Raw genomic sequence first — 15,086 nt, 5'->3', positions numbered from 1 at the left:
AGTGATCGAACATAAAATAAATAGTGCAGAAAGCCACTTCCTGGGTAGTTTAGTACTATATTTAGTATTACCAAAAAAGGAAAACTCTCAAGGACATAAGCTCCAGGGAATGCCTACTCCCACAAACATTTAGCAGAGGACAGTTAACAGTGCCTCCCTAAATAATAGAGAACTGAGACGAATGTTAGACTGTTAGTTGTTGTTCTAATAGGGTCCACAGTGATCTTTAATTGCAGTTGTAATGTAGATAAAGTTCAATTGTAGTATCAGCATGTCGTTTTATAGCCTACACTCTGGAGTTATGAGTTATTGGTCTCTTACCCTATTGAGTTAAACCTGAAGCACGACCATTAGTCCTGTTCCATTTATTTATTTATAGAGGGATAAAAAAAAGACTCTTCCCGTAAAAGTGTATATATACTTTGTAATTCTGCCAAATCATACTGACCTCAATTTGATATGTAAAGTGTGCACAGGAAAGATTAATTCAAATACAGTACATACTGCAGCCACTGTTTTTACTTTGATTAAAGACACCCCCATAAGGGGAATTTATAACTACTATTACAGTACTTAATTCTGGCACTTTCTACCATTCTGATTTAAAATGAAACTAAGAAATCTGGAAAATCCAGCACTTTAGTACATCATAACATGCCTGTTAGTTATATATTAATGTTGAGTCTTTGTTGTTTTACAGAGGAAGCTACAATAAAGAGGAAACCAGCTCCAAAGACACCTCCTAAATTAGGTAAAACAACCATTCCCTTTAAAGCTACATTAGCACTATTCTGTCTAAAGTACTTTGACTCCAAATCCAATTAAATAAGTTAATGCTTTTGTCCATTTGCATCTGCTTTTTGGACATTTGCCTACACATACTGATACCCATACTCATACTGATACCCATGCCAATACCCATATCCATACCCATACCAATACTGATACCCACAGTGATACCGATACCCATGCCAATACCCATATCCATAACCATACCCATACTGATACCCACAGTGATACCCATACACATAGCAATACCCATATCCATAACCATACCCATACTGATACCCACAGTGATACCCATACACATAGCAATACCCATATCCATAACCATACCCATACTGATACCCACAGTGATACCGATACCCATACACATAGCAATACCCATATCCATACCCATACCCATACTGATACCCACAGTGATACCGATACCCATACACATAGCAATACCCATATCCATACCCATACCCATACTGATACCCACAGTGATACCCATACACATACCAATACCCATATCCATACCCATACCCATACTGATACCCACAGTGATACCGATACCCATGCCAATACCCATATCCATAACCATACCCATACTGATACCCACAGTGATACCCATACACATAGCAATACCCATATCCATAACCATACCCATACTGATACCCACAGTGATACCCATACACATAGCAATACCCATATCCATACCCATACCCATACTGATACCCACAGTGATACCCATACACATAGCAATACCCATAACCATAACCATACCCATACTGATACCCACAGTGATACCCATACACATACCAATACCCATATCCATACCCATACCCATACTGATACCCACAGTGATACCGATACCCATACACATAGCAATACCCATATCCATACCCATACCCATACTGATACCCACAGTGATACCCATACACATACCAATACCCATATCCATACCCATACCCATACTGATACCCACAGTGATACCGATACCCATGCCAATACCCATATCCATAACCATACCCATACTGATACCCACAGTGATACCCATACACATAGCAATACCCATATCCATACCCATACCCATACTGATACCCACAGTGATACCCATACACATAGCAATACCCATATCCATACCCATACCGATACTGATACCCACAGTGATACCGATACCCATGCCAATACCCATATCCATAACCATACCCATACTGATACCCACAGTGATACACATACCAATACCCATAACCATACCCATACTGATATTGACACCCATACCCATACTGATACCCATACCCATACTCCTACCTATACCCATACACATACCCACACCCATACCCATACCCATACACCCATATCCATATCCATACCCATATCAATGCCCATACCCATACCCATACACCCATATCCATACTGATACCCATACACCCATATCCATATCGATACCCATATCAATGCCCACACCCATGCCCATACCCATACACCCATATCCATACTGATACCCATACACCCATATCCATACTGATACCCATACACCCATATCCATATCCATACCCATATCAATGCCCATACCCATACCCATACACCCATATCCATACTGATACCCATATCCATATCCATACCCATATCAATGCCCATACCCATACCCATACCCATATCCATACCCATACTGATAAGAATACTCATACCCATACTGATACCAATACTCATACCCATACCCATATTCATACCCATAACTCCTTCTGACTGTTATGACTAACTTTCCTAATTTAAGAACTACAGAAGGAATAAAAACTTTGCTTTAGGCTAATGATTTAGAAGTGTAACTCCAGGCCCTCCTTGACATTAGACATCCTCACTAAGGACTCCCACCCAATGAATCAGTAGACAAGTGAAAGTCTCCTTATAATCACCAGATTTTGTAGTATAATGGTACATACTGTTCGTGCAGACATTGGAAATGAAGATTTTAAATGTAGGACTGATGACCAGGCGTAAATGTTACATTAAAAACAAAAAAAGACAGTAGCATGTAGGTATATAAATGGATCCCCTGGCCTTGGGGACATTGCATTGTAAGGTGGGAGATATTTCTATACAAATATGTGCTGCATATTGAAATCATCTTGCACCCAACTAATTGAGTTAAACATTCAGTTGACTACTGCTCACTGAAGACTAATACCCCTTCTCCACTGGCACATCCGACCCATGAGGGCTCGGTACGGTACTGGTGGTTCTCCACTGGATATTTGTCGAGCCAAGAGAAAAGTACAGCCTTGGGATGCTGAGGAAGTGCAGACTCACATGGGAGTTTCTAGTTTCTCTGTGGGCAGATAGAAGTGTTCAGGAAGATCTGGAGTCATGCATCAGAAATGAAAGTTTATGCCCAAATCTCTGACGATTTGAAGCAAATGGACATAAACCGTGGGTACAGTACACTTAACTCACACACTCAAATTCAGGCTCCCCTTAACTGTACCTTGAGGGCTCGGTACATCCCTGGCACAGCTTGGTTGTACAGTGGAAAAGCGGCATAAGTGTACTGTATGCTGTCAAACTCATTTTCCATATGACAGATTTAAAATGTACAGAAGTGAAGGGCTTGTGGATTAACCAACTGTGCCTCCCTGTGCAAAGTCTAATGTACAGCAATTGTTTTACAGCTATCCCTCCTCAGATACTTCAGTTCCCTGATGATATGAAAGTTCGTGCTGGGGAACCTTTAGATTTGTTCTGCAAGTTTGGGGGAACACAGCCCATCACCTGCACTTGGCTAAAATTTAAAAAACAGGTAAGCTTACCTACATGCTGAATTGATTCTGCATACTCAGCTGAAGCATTTATTAAACAGTCATGGTTACCAGTACACAGGAAGGAAGACAGGGTTTGTCCATCATCAAACAGTTATTAAAATCATAGATAGTTTACTGATGTAGAGGCTAATTTAGAAAGATGTGCAAGTGAGCGCGTTTTTGAAAAACTATCGATCCAAAATGGATTATAGTGTCATGAGTTGATTTGGCAGGTATTCACATTCTGCATAGATCATAAGGTTGGGATAGGGTTTGTTTATGACTGGTTGTGCACATATTGGTATAGTATTTGCTGCTTCTGGTTCACCATTGCCCCCAGATTTCATTTCTATTATGTAAATTATACCTGTAACTTCTGAAAAGCTGAAACTTCCAAATAGTACTTACATTGCAGTCTGCCATAGCTTTTTTGCCTTATACACAATTTATAAAAGACTGTTACTGTAGCAGTAATTACAAAACATAACAAATACTGTAAATAGTTATGAAGAATATGTGTTTATTTATTTTTTCTTTAGAATTAGAATTAGAATTTTCTTTTTCGGCTAAAGGGTTCAGGATTTCATGACTGTGGAAAGCCATTTGTTAAAGAAGTATCACTTTTTTTAAATCTACAGATTGAAGAGAAAGGACCCGTAAAAATAGAAAACACAGAGACCACCAGCAAACTAACCATCTCTCCAACGAAACCCGAACACTGTGGATTTTATATATTACAGTTAGAAAATAAGTATGGCAGCCGACAAGCTCAGATCAACATCACAATTGTTGGTAAGTTTCATTAAAAAAAAAAAAAGAATAATAATAATATTGTAGTCGTAAATACAGAGAATACAACTGTTCACACATTTTCAGTCTGGAATAGAGCATACTGTTTTAACACGGAGTTGTGAAGGGCGAGTCATTAGAGAAAGAGAAACATTATTTATAAGCAAATGCAAAGTTTGCCACCTTTTTTTATGAATGAATATTATAAAACTAGCAAGAAACAACTGAGTTTCAGATGAGTTATTATTCTGAGTGGTATCTTTTTTATTTCCTTTTCAAAATGGAGATACACTTTGCCCTTGCTTTTAAATAGTGGCCTTTGTATCATAACACAGCTGTCTTTTTTTCATTTCATAAGTTTAACACAGAATACCATACTGACAGGTTGGGTTTCACTAAGCCTGAAACTGACATATTTATTAGTCCAGCTGTTCGTTACTCTTTCTGGCTAAGCATTCTCCTGTAACTTTTTTTTATATGAAAAATGATATTTCTTTTTAACAAATAAAAATCATTTCCCTCCAAGAAAATAAACTGTATTTCATAGCCATTTAGGTCAACCCTTCAGGCATTTTTCAATTAAGAAAAGCAGCTTCATCTAATCTACAAGAAAATGAACTGGTTTCTGCTGCTCATAGACCAGCTTCTATCTTGCATGCATACTGATCAGACCATAAAAGGCTAACTATCTGATTGTTGCTTTTCTTGTTGTTAGTTTAAAGAGGGTTTTATTGCAGTTCTATTGCTGAAAGAATTTGTTAGAAGAGGTAAATAAGAACATTTTGGATTCTAGCAGCTCTTCGCTGTGGAGCTCTGCAATGGCCTTTTATGGCTTCATTTTCTTCCAGTGATGAATTTAAAATGAAAGGATTTGCCATTGCTCTCAGCATGGATTGCGTCCAGCTTGGCTTAAGTAATATTAAGTGCATACAATAATTAAACAGCAAGAGGAATGGGATTATATGGAACAACTCCCCATGTAAACATGCAAAATGCTTTTCTACAAATTCTACTAAATCACCATATTTGTTTACTCAGCCTTGGAAACAAAGTGTATCAAGACTGGTATCACATTACACTGATGCTGAGACCCTTATTTGGGTTTTGGTTTCCTGCTGAATTATTGTAGTGATATATTTATGAAAGGCTGATTGTATGAATTCACTGCTGTGCCTCAGCCCTATTTACCACAGGTCCTTAGTATTTAGAATCACATGCAGCTACTTTATGCTGATTAGTTATGTAGCAGTAAACAAAACAATTAAATCATGGCTAATTATTATGGCATGTCATTAAATTCTTATTATTCATTAGTGATTTAGCAGATGCTTTTATCCAAAGCAAGACTGACACCACTACTCTGTTATATTTTATAATGCTCTTCCAAGGCATCACAAAGTTTACCTACTCAGCCAAGCTCAGTTTTTATTAACGGTTGTGCACTTTTAGATTGTATTTACAAACTACTGACCACAGTGCTGTGGTTTTGATTATTTCTTTTGCCATTATTAAAGTATCCAAACCAGTATTTGATATGTTTTCAGATAAACCTGAACCTCCAGCTGGAGTCCCATGTGCATCAGATATCCGAAGCTCTGCCCTAACCTTATCATGGTATGGTCCCACATACGATGGTGGAAGCGCAGTGCAGTCATACACCTTGGAAATCTGGAACTCCGTGGACAAACAATGGACAGACCTGGCCACTTGCTGTAGCACTTCTTACAATATCCAGGACCTTCTGCCTGATAGGGAGTACAAATTCCAACTACGAGCTGCTAATGTATATGGAGTCAGTGAGCCAAGCCAAGAGTCTGACTTGGTTAAAGTGGGGGAAAAGCCAGCAGGTGAGCGCCATCTTGTGGTCAACAGTATGATCTGCAGTCCTGTGGAATGTGTATGATAATTACACTGCTGCATAGTAATAACTGAATGATAATAACATTATAAAACACAATTTTTAAATCTACTATACAGTAGTAATATACAATGCTGCAAAACATTAATTTATACTCTTTTGTGTTGTAGGTAGAACTGAATTTTTGTAGGTTGCAGTATATTTTTATTCAGTGATGTAAGAAATGAAAAAAAGATTAGAATGTTCTTAAAGACAGGCTAGTGAGATGAGTGAAAAAAGTAAAACAATAATTGATATCATACTTGGGGCATGTGTACTATGTAATATAATTCTTAGGAGTTATGTTAATTTGTTGTTGTTGAAACCGCAAAGTACACGCAATTGTATAACCTTTAGAACTGCATTCAAAATGCTGTTTAATGTACTGTCATCAACTAACACTCAAAAACAGCTTGTTTATATCCAGGAAGTACAAACTTAGCCCTAAAAACCTGTAGCCAAATAAAAGTTAATCGGGGGGGTTGAAGGACCAGCTGCAGAATGGACAGACACAATATGGTTTCATTACTCTTGGCATTGGAGCCAAAAGATAAAGAATGTGTTATTATACGTGGGTTTCAACTGTGTACTGAAGTGACTTCAATGAAACTGTTAGACTTTTAGAAAAAAAACTTGTCATGTGAAAGTTTAATGGTTAACAGGGCAGAAAAAGCCACCAGTATGTTTTATAATAATGCCATTTAGTATCCCCAAGTAGCAACCATGTACTAAATTGTTTTTACTACCAGTACCTGTGAAATAGCCTGCATGTGTAATCTTGTACATGTAAAATCAGCTTTCTAAATGTTTGTTATTAAAAATTATTTAAATGCTTGAAAAGATCAAATTGCTTTCATTACGTGTTCATTATTTTTTTTCTATTTTTTTTTGTAGAAACTAAAGGAGAAGAAGCAGAACTTTCTGATGATGGTACCTATTGATTTTTGTTGTGATTGGCTTTAATAAAAGTTTAAATAATAATTAACAGCCATCTGTAACCAAAACATCACTTTTAATTCCAGATGCTGACAAAGATCCTGAGCCAGAATATCGAAATGTTACTATTAATACAAATCAAAAGGTCAATGAACTTTATAACATTGAAGAAAGACTTGGCACGTAAGTACCACATATCTCATGCTGCCATTTAATTGATTGATGCAGAATATGCTTTGTGTACACCCAGTGCAAGGTAGAAAAATAATCTGTATTTTTTTTTTTTTAGGGGAAAATTCGGACAAGTATTCAAACTGTCTGAAAAGAAAACTGGAAAAATTTGGGCAGGAAAATTTATAAGAGCATATTCAGCTAAAGATAAAGAAAATGTGAGACAAGAAATACAAATCATGAACGACCTGCATCACCCAAAACTTGTACAGTGCATAGATGCATTTGAAAGTAAAGCTGACATTGTCATGGTTATGGAAATGTGAGTATTCTGTACCTTGATTCAAAGTTGTTTGCAGAATATCTTGAACCAAACCTTTTTTTACACAAGCTTTTAATAACTATAAACTTTTGGGAAACGGGTTGAGCCAATGAGTGGGTTTGGTGCAATAGCAAGTCCAAGCTTAATGATATTAACAGTTTTAATTCAGTGTTTGTGCATCTGTTAGATTTGATTCCATTCCAACAAAATAATGAATAATGAAAAATGAACTCTGAATTCCACTACTAGACCATATATAGAAGACAATGTCTAGATAAAAATAGAAAGAAATAAAACATTTCGTCCTTGAAATATGTTTCCATCTGGCATACGCCTTGGAAAAAAGTTATTTTGTATCAGTACTCAGTTACTACTGAAACATTATTCATAGTACTAAACACATATGAAAACAGAAACTTGCAGATGTCTGAGAACTTTATTTGTAGATTTATCTTTATTATGATTGTTACATTTCATGACTTCATTACTCATTTTAATGATTTATTTTATGACATACCATGTCAAAGAGTCTCCACACTATTTTAAATACTTATAAGCAGGTGTATAGTTAGGTTTCACTAACAATTATGCATTATTAAGTTGACAAGCCCCAATGAAAAACAAAATGGCCACTAGGAATTAACTCTACTGGGTCAGAGATGATGAGATACAGGGCTTGTTTAGTAGTACTGTCAACATTTTGTGAGGAATGATAGAGACAGTCTTTGCCCAGCAGTGCAGGAGATGGGATTTTATTAATCTAGCCTTTTAAACCTTTTATTAGCTCTGGTAGTGCCATCATTCCTACAACCTGGTGCAGTAAAACATTTCATTTTTATGTTTTTGTAGCTTTCAATATTGATTTTTAAGACATTCCCAGCCACAGCTGTAATCCTACTGCTAAAATATTTTCTTGCATTATACTCCCACATGTTTTAGTGTCCCCTCATGTGCTGTGCTTTTTAAGAATTTGATTTAAATTTAAAAAAAGGACAAAACAATCTTAATAGGATTTGATACAAAAACATAAAAACAAAGTAGTTAAAACCTATCAAATACTGCCTCTAGCACAGAGCATAAGGGGACGCAAGTATCTGTGGAACATGACTTTTAGGTGGAAGCCAGCTTTGGTGTTGCAACTTAAGAAGTGAGTGTGAAACAGGGACTTCTAAGTAAAAGTATTTCTGGATGGATTTTTTTTGGACAATGGATGGATGTTCTGTTTCAGCTTCTTTTCCGCATTCCTGTTGTTTTTAAAGTATGTGATGAATGTTGTCTTTTTTGATACCTGTTTTTGATAACAGTATTTCTGGAGGAGAGCTCTTCGAAAGAATCATTGACGAAGACTTTGAGTTAACGGAAAGAGAAGTTATCAAGTACATGCAGCAGATTACCGATGGGGTTCAGTTCATCCATCAGCAGGGGATCGTGCATCTGGACCTGAAACCAGAGAACATCATGTGCGTCAACAAGACAGGCTCAAGAATCAAGCTCATTGATTTTGGACTTGCCAGACGATTAGGTAAGAACTGTAGTTTAGTTGTTTTGTCTAAGTCAGGGATGGGCAACTCTAGCCCTCCTGACCAGGTGTCTGTTCCAGCCATGTTCTTAATTGTTTTATTGGACCAATTAAACCAACATCTGGGTCCTAAAGCAGTTCATTATTTATACTTGACCTATTATTACCTGAATTCTCTGCAGCACTGGAAGAATGCAGTTCTAGGGTTGAGGAAGAGCCTTTGTCTTTTCACTAAGATTTCTAACCAGTCACTGTACCACCATATTTTTTTAAAGGGAAACAGCTGTGGTAATTAGCAACCATTTCCCTGTGTTTTAGTAAATCTGTTGCCTTTATTGCTTCATTCAACATATTATACTGTAGTTAAGAAGCCATTTGAGATAGCATAAGCATTTACTTGTGAGCTTTAAAAAAAATGTTTTCTGTCAATTTGATGGATAAAATAAAGTTTTGTGTTCATGAAACAGTCATATACTTTTGTTATATAAACAAGTAACAGCATAGAACAGTTTCATGAATATCAATCTGTATTTAATCAATCAAAATAGAATAGAGCTCAAAGACTTGCAAGTAGTTTCACAAATCCAGATTAGCACCAATCTTGAACTACCTAACTGAAAGTAACATTATGTAGTACAAGATTAGAGATAATCGGGGTTTGTTAAACTAGTCAATAAAAATAACATTTTCCAATGCTATTGACATTGACCTATGACTTAATATGGCTGCCATATTGCGGTCATGTGACAATGTATGGTATGATTGTTGGGTTTATGTTGTTTTGAGAGACAGTGTGGAATCTTTTATTCTAAGCATACTCCACACATGGTCATAAAAAACAATGGTGCATTAAATGTATGTGTTGCCATTTATTACTTCATCCCTGTGTATTTTGTAAACAGAAAATGTAATATAACCTGTATAATTAAATAAAAAGTCAAACTACATATACAAAGGGTTATACCTTTTTGAAAAAACATTGAGTTTTGATCTTAGTTGTTATGGACTTGGAGCACATTAAAATGGCTTTTCTTTTTCCTTGCAGAAAACTCGTCGTCACTCAAAGTTCTTTTTGGAACTCCAGAATTTGTGGCTCCAGAAGTTATAAACTATGAGGCAATTGGATATGTAACAGATATGTGGAGCATTGGAGTCATTTGCTATATCTTGTAAGTTGATTAATTTATAACCCTTGGTGATCTGAGACACAGGGTGTCTAGAGACATTACATTAAACAATGCAAACAAGCATTTCTAGCTGCTACACTTTACTCCTTAACAGCTGACATATAGAATTGTTACATGAAGATATATTTGTTGTTTTTCCCTTCACTAAAATAAAGTATTATTGCCTTCCATAGTTGGCAAATAAGCTGACACACACTAAATACTTTGACCTAAACAGAGGGTGATGTTTGTAAAGTAGATTAGATACGAAAGTAACAAAAAAAAAGGAAATAACCAGATTTTAGTCAAACAGAGTAACACAATCCAGGCATTATAAAAGTCAAGCATAGAGCTTTTAATTTGCAATTCACTGAAAGAAGGGACTGTAATTCTCTAGCCCTAAAACATCTATTTTCTGAAGAAAATTATTTAGTTGTTCTACAGGGAATAATTAATAAAAACCAAATGGTAAACAATGAGTCTGTCATTGAAAGCAGGGCCTTAGGTCTCCAGCTAAGACTCAAAGAGAGTTATTTGAAACATTTTAAATAAAATAACCGTTTTTTGTGGCTTCCCTAAATGTTTAGGCATCTAGGTGGGATGGACAGGTGTCCAACCACCATTGAATAGTGTAATATTTTACCAAGCTAAACAGAACATTCAGCGCTCTGTAAGCGTGAGTGTGTGTGAGTGTGAGTGTGTGTGTGTGTGTTTTGTTTGTCCAAGTAAAGCTTAGTAAAGGCTCTGCCCAGCCTGTACAGTTTTGTTTAAACTGTTTGTTTTGGCCACTGTGCCTTTTTCTTTGTTTTGTTTATTAAAATTGCGCAACACCGCTAAAATCTAAGCATTTGTCTGAGTCTCTCTCCCTGCCAGTAACACCTGAGCCGTGACGCTGACCTGTTCACATATGGTGTCAGAAGCAGGGTAGCTTCCCTAGAGACTTAAACCGGAATTGCAGGTTAAAAATAAATACATTTTAAAAATGGGCCTTAAAGACCGGGATGAGAGACAGCTCCAGCTGGCGGAAGGCAGCTCTGTGGCGCAGAGTGTGTGGGGAGTTTGGGCACCTCCAGGACGTGTGCCCATATGAAGTTCCCCTTTTCATGGAGGTCTTCACCAGATTCGAGGTGGAGTCGGCTGAGGAATGGCTCTGCCTAACCGCCGAAGTCAGACCTGGACACCTTCCTCACCTGCCTTGAGCACCAAGATTGGTGTTGCGTCTGTGCAAAGCCCGGTCACTATACAAGGTGCTGCCCTTTTCAGGGTGAAGGGGAGTTGCCACCTGCCCAACAGAGGAAGGAGGGGAGGAGTGGCCATGCCCGGAGGCCAGAAGAGGAGGAGTTGACTGCCCAAAGGCCAGAGAAGGAGAGGAAGGAGCTGTTGCAGTCTCCAGAGCCACAGAGGGAGGAGCCACCATCGCCACTGCTGGAATACCCCGCAACCCAGCCAGCTACACATCAGCAGGGCAGCTGGGACGTTGCCGGGGTGTGAGTCGCCTGCGCTGGAACTGGAGCTTTTGTTGCCGGAACAGGAATTTCTTTTGCTGGAGCCCGAGAAGAGGGAGTCGTCGGCTACAGAGAGGGGGGGAGTAGGTGAAGAGACCACCACCTCTGCGCCACAGCCCTGAACCTGGGAGTTGGATCCCTCGACCTGGGCTCCTAGACACCCGGCCTTCATGTCTGGACCTATGGTCGCTGGGCCTGACTCCTAGGTCGCTGCACCACCAGACACAGTTGGTCACCTGGTCTCCTGCTCCGCGCCCCCTGGTGACCCAGATGTCACTGTTTGGTCACCTGGGCTTGCACCTATACCTGGGTCTGCACCCGACTGGCCACCTACCTGTGCCTTGAGGGAGGGTGGTTGTTTTAGTAAAGTTTAGTGAAGGCTCTACCTAGCCTCTACAGTTTTGTTTGGTTTTGATTAAACTGTTTGTTTTGGCTACAGTGTCTTTTTCTTTGTGTTTTGTTTATTAAAATTGCGAAATAGCATTATAACCTAAACAAGTCTCTCTCCCTGCCGGTAACACCTGGGCCGTGACGCTGACCTGTTCACAATAATATTTCTCTCTTTGGCCCTAAAGTAAATTAAAAAATGAGACGTATGTCACTTATGTAAATAGTCCAAAGCCAGGTTATGCAGTTCTTTGTCACTGATTAATCTGTTAATTCCCTCTGTGTTAAATTTGCGTTTTTGCTATGCATTATACTTTCTGACCCTTATATACACTGTGCACCACCTAATAAGCCCTTCAGTTGAAAGTTATAGAACATTAATTGAAAATAATGCCTGACTGAGACTACAAGGATGTACTAGAGATCAGATTTCATAATTAGCTGTTGGCTGATTGATGAAGATAAACCTGATGAAGCATGACAAACACTGTAGCAAAAGATAAACACTCCCAGCAGTCAAAACCAGGCTTTAGTCGGGACAATATGGCTTATCCCCTGGCAGATTTAGTATAATAAGTTTCTTTTTTATACTCAATAGAAAATTGTTTTCATTGCAAGACAAATGTGTTAAAGTTCTATTAACACAAAAGTAGGTTCATCACACGAGTTTGTAAGTGGGAGCTTATGCCGACCAAGCAGTGATGTAAAATAAATTATATAAGGTGTCCTGTAATGTTTATGGAGATGGTTTCTAATACTGTATTATTAACCTTTTGTGGACCAAGTATACTCCGTATACTCATTTTTATTTTATGTGGTTTTAGAAGTCTCATCAAAAGTTGCCTGAACTGTATCTTATTTATTTTCAGGGTCAGTGGACTTTCTCCTTTTATGGGAGATAATGACAATGAAACCTTGTCCAATGTTACATCAGCTACTTGGGACTTTGATGATGATGCTTTCGATGAGATCTCAGAAGAAGCCAAAAATTTCATTAGCAGCCTGTTAAAGAAAGACATGAAGTAAGGTTTATGAAATGTAGTCAAACATTGAAAAGATCAAATACAAATCATGTGTGAATTAGAATAATTTTTTCTATTCTTTTTATTTAAACAATATAATGAAAATTAAAACAAAAGCTGTTACTCCCCCTCCTTTTTGTATATGGTAACATACACTACCCCATAACAATGCTGCACTTTTTTAAAAATAACATGTAATAGTCACTTAATCGTACAGTGGAAACATTTTGATTGAACCACTAAATAACACACTCCACATACTGTAAGCAGTGAATTGACATCATTATTGAAAGTAAAAAGCTTAACAGAGTTGCCGGATTAGACCAACAGTAATTACCTGCCTTTTTCTCATTGAATGAATAAAGAACATGACGGTAACATACTGTTTTCATTCGCAACAGGCGTCGTTTGACATGCAGCCAATGCATTCAACACCCGTGGCTGCAGAAAGACACAAAGAACATGGAAGCCAAAAAACTGTCAAAGGAGAGGATGAAAAAATATATCCTCAGAAGAAAATGGCAGGTAACCTGTTAACACTTATTAAAATGTAAATCATTTTTACTAGACACATCAATACGTCACATCCACCATTAAAGATTAGGCTTTTACAGGAAAGAAAAAAAAAACTGATAATTTCCTTCTGTAAGCAGAATATTCTTTTTGTTGTTAATCAAATTGAAAGATGGACAGGAATATAGAGAAACGTAGTCGACATGAATGTTCTGCACAGTGCAACACTACCTCCTGGTTACAGTACCTGTTCCAGGTTAATACCAAGTGTAGTGTAGTACAGTGAACAGACTAATATTTTCAAATAGATTCCATTAGAGGCAGCAGTGTGAGGGAGCAATCCAGCATTTGTGCTTACAAAGATGAAATGGCACCAAAAAAAAATCACATAACGTACGTAATAGTTTTCAGTTAACTATTATCCATGAATTTCAGGCTGTTAATTCTTTTGAATAATATACGTCAGGTATTTCTACATTCAAATGTGGAGCTGGCTATGTGACCAACACATTTTGCCTCATTGTTTAAAAACAATTCTAGGAGACAAAGGATGTCAGAACCACAAGATTGTTCTTGATCTTTTTCAGAAAACCGGTCATGCAGTAAGAGCGATTGGAAGACTCTCGTCTATGGCAATGATTTCAGGCCTCAGCGGGAAAAAAGGAGGCTCTCCTGTGAGTCCACCAATCTCAGACAAGTTTGTAACAGAAGGTACTATCCACAGAATTAAATAATATATAGTGCACTCAAGGACCCTGCAGTACTGCCGAACATACAGTTGGTATTACAAATGGTACCAGCTGCATTTTGGATCTAATTTAGTAACATGCTAATTAAATGTTCAGTTGGAATAATAACATGTCACTCAGGCCTTTTTAAGTAACTGATTTGTATAGAACTTGCATTTTGCTACTATTTATTGGCTGCCACTTTAGGGAAATGTAATGCTTTTATTCACAAACTCCTTTTTGTTCGTATAGATGATTTTCCCAAGCAGTTTCTTGAAGCCCTTGATGAAGAAAGAACTAATGCCAAGCCGTACTTCAGTACAGTCATTAAAGATGTGGAAGTGGTGGAAGGGAGTGCGGCGAGATTTGATTGCAAAATCGAGGGTAATTTTTCAAATCCAGAAGTTTTAATGCTATACATTTCTAGAACAATGACCATATTGTAATCAAACTTTTATTCCCACATAGTGAAACATAATAATATGTTTATAGCTACAGAAGGACAACCTCATACAATTATAAGTGTCTGTCTTGCAAACTGATGGTGGCCAAACCTACTCTTCGCTGC

General features: G+C 37.7%; 1 protein-coding gene across 6 annotated transcripts in view; it reads left to right on the top strand.

Moving 5' to 3' along the window:
- The window catches only part of LOC117426995 (myosin light chain kinase, smooth muscle-like), an 81,921-nt gene that overhangs the window by 65,087 nt on the left and 1,748 nt on the right, over positions 1-15,086 (top strand). For all 6 annotated transcript variants that reach the window (XM_059033809.1, XM_059033811.1, XM_059033810.1 and 3 more), the window contains 13 exons: positions 701-751; positions 3,435-3,562; positions 4,202-4,355; positions 5,897-6,199; positions 7,144-7,179; positions 7,272-7,368; positions 7,475-7,678; positions 8,983-9,200; positions 10,243-10,366; positions 13,125-13,277; positions 13,679-13,802; positions 14,378-14,501; positions 14,771-14,902. In XM_059033809.1, coding sequence (XP_058889792.1) covers positions 701-751; positions 3,435-3,562; positions 4,202-4,355; positions 5,897-6,199; positions 7,144-7,179; positions 7,272-7,368; positions 7,475-7,678; positions 8,983-9,200; positions 10,243-10,366; positions 13,125-13,277; positions 13,679-13,802; positions 14,378-14,501; positions 14,771-14,902 — 1,848 coding nt within the window. The remainder of the gene's footprint in view (positions 1-700; positions 752-3,434; positions 3,563-4,201; positions 4,356-5,896; positions 6,200-7,143; positions 7,180-7,271; positions 7,369-7,474; positions 7,679-8,982; positions 9,201-10,242; positions 10,367-13,124; positions 13,278-13,678; positions 13,803-14,377; positions 14,502-14,770; positions 14,903-15,086) is intronic.

This window comes from Acipenser ruthenus, chromosome 11, assembly GCF_902713425.1.
Source record: "Acipenser ruthenus chromosome 11, fAciRut3.2 maternal haplotype, whole genome shotgun sequence".
NCBI classification, from domain to species: Eukaryota; Metazoa; Chordata; class Actinopteri; order Acipenseriformes; family Acipenseridae; genus Acipenser; species Acipenser ruthenus.
This window is presented reverse-complemented; position numbering and strand designations above follow the sequence as displayed.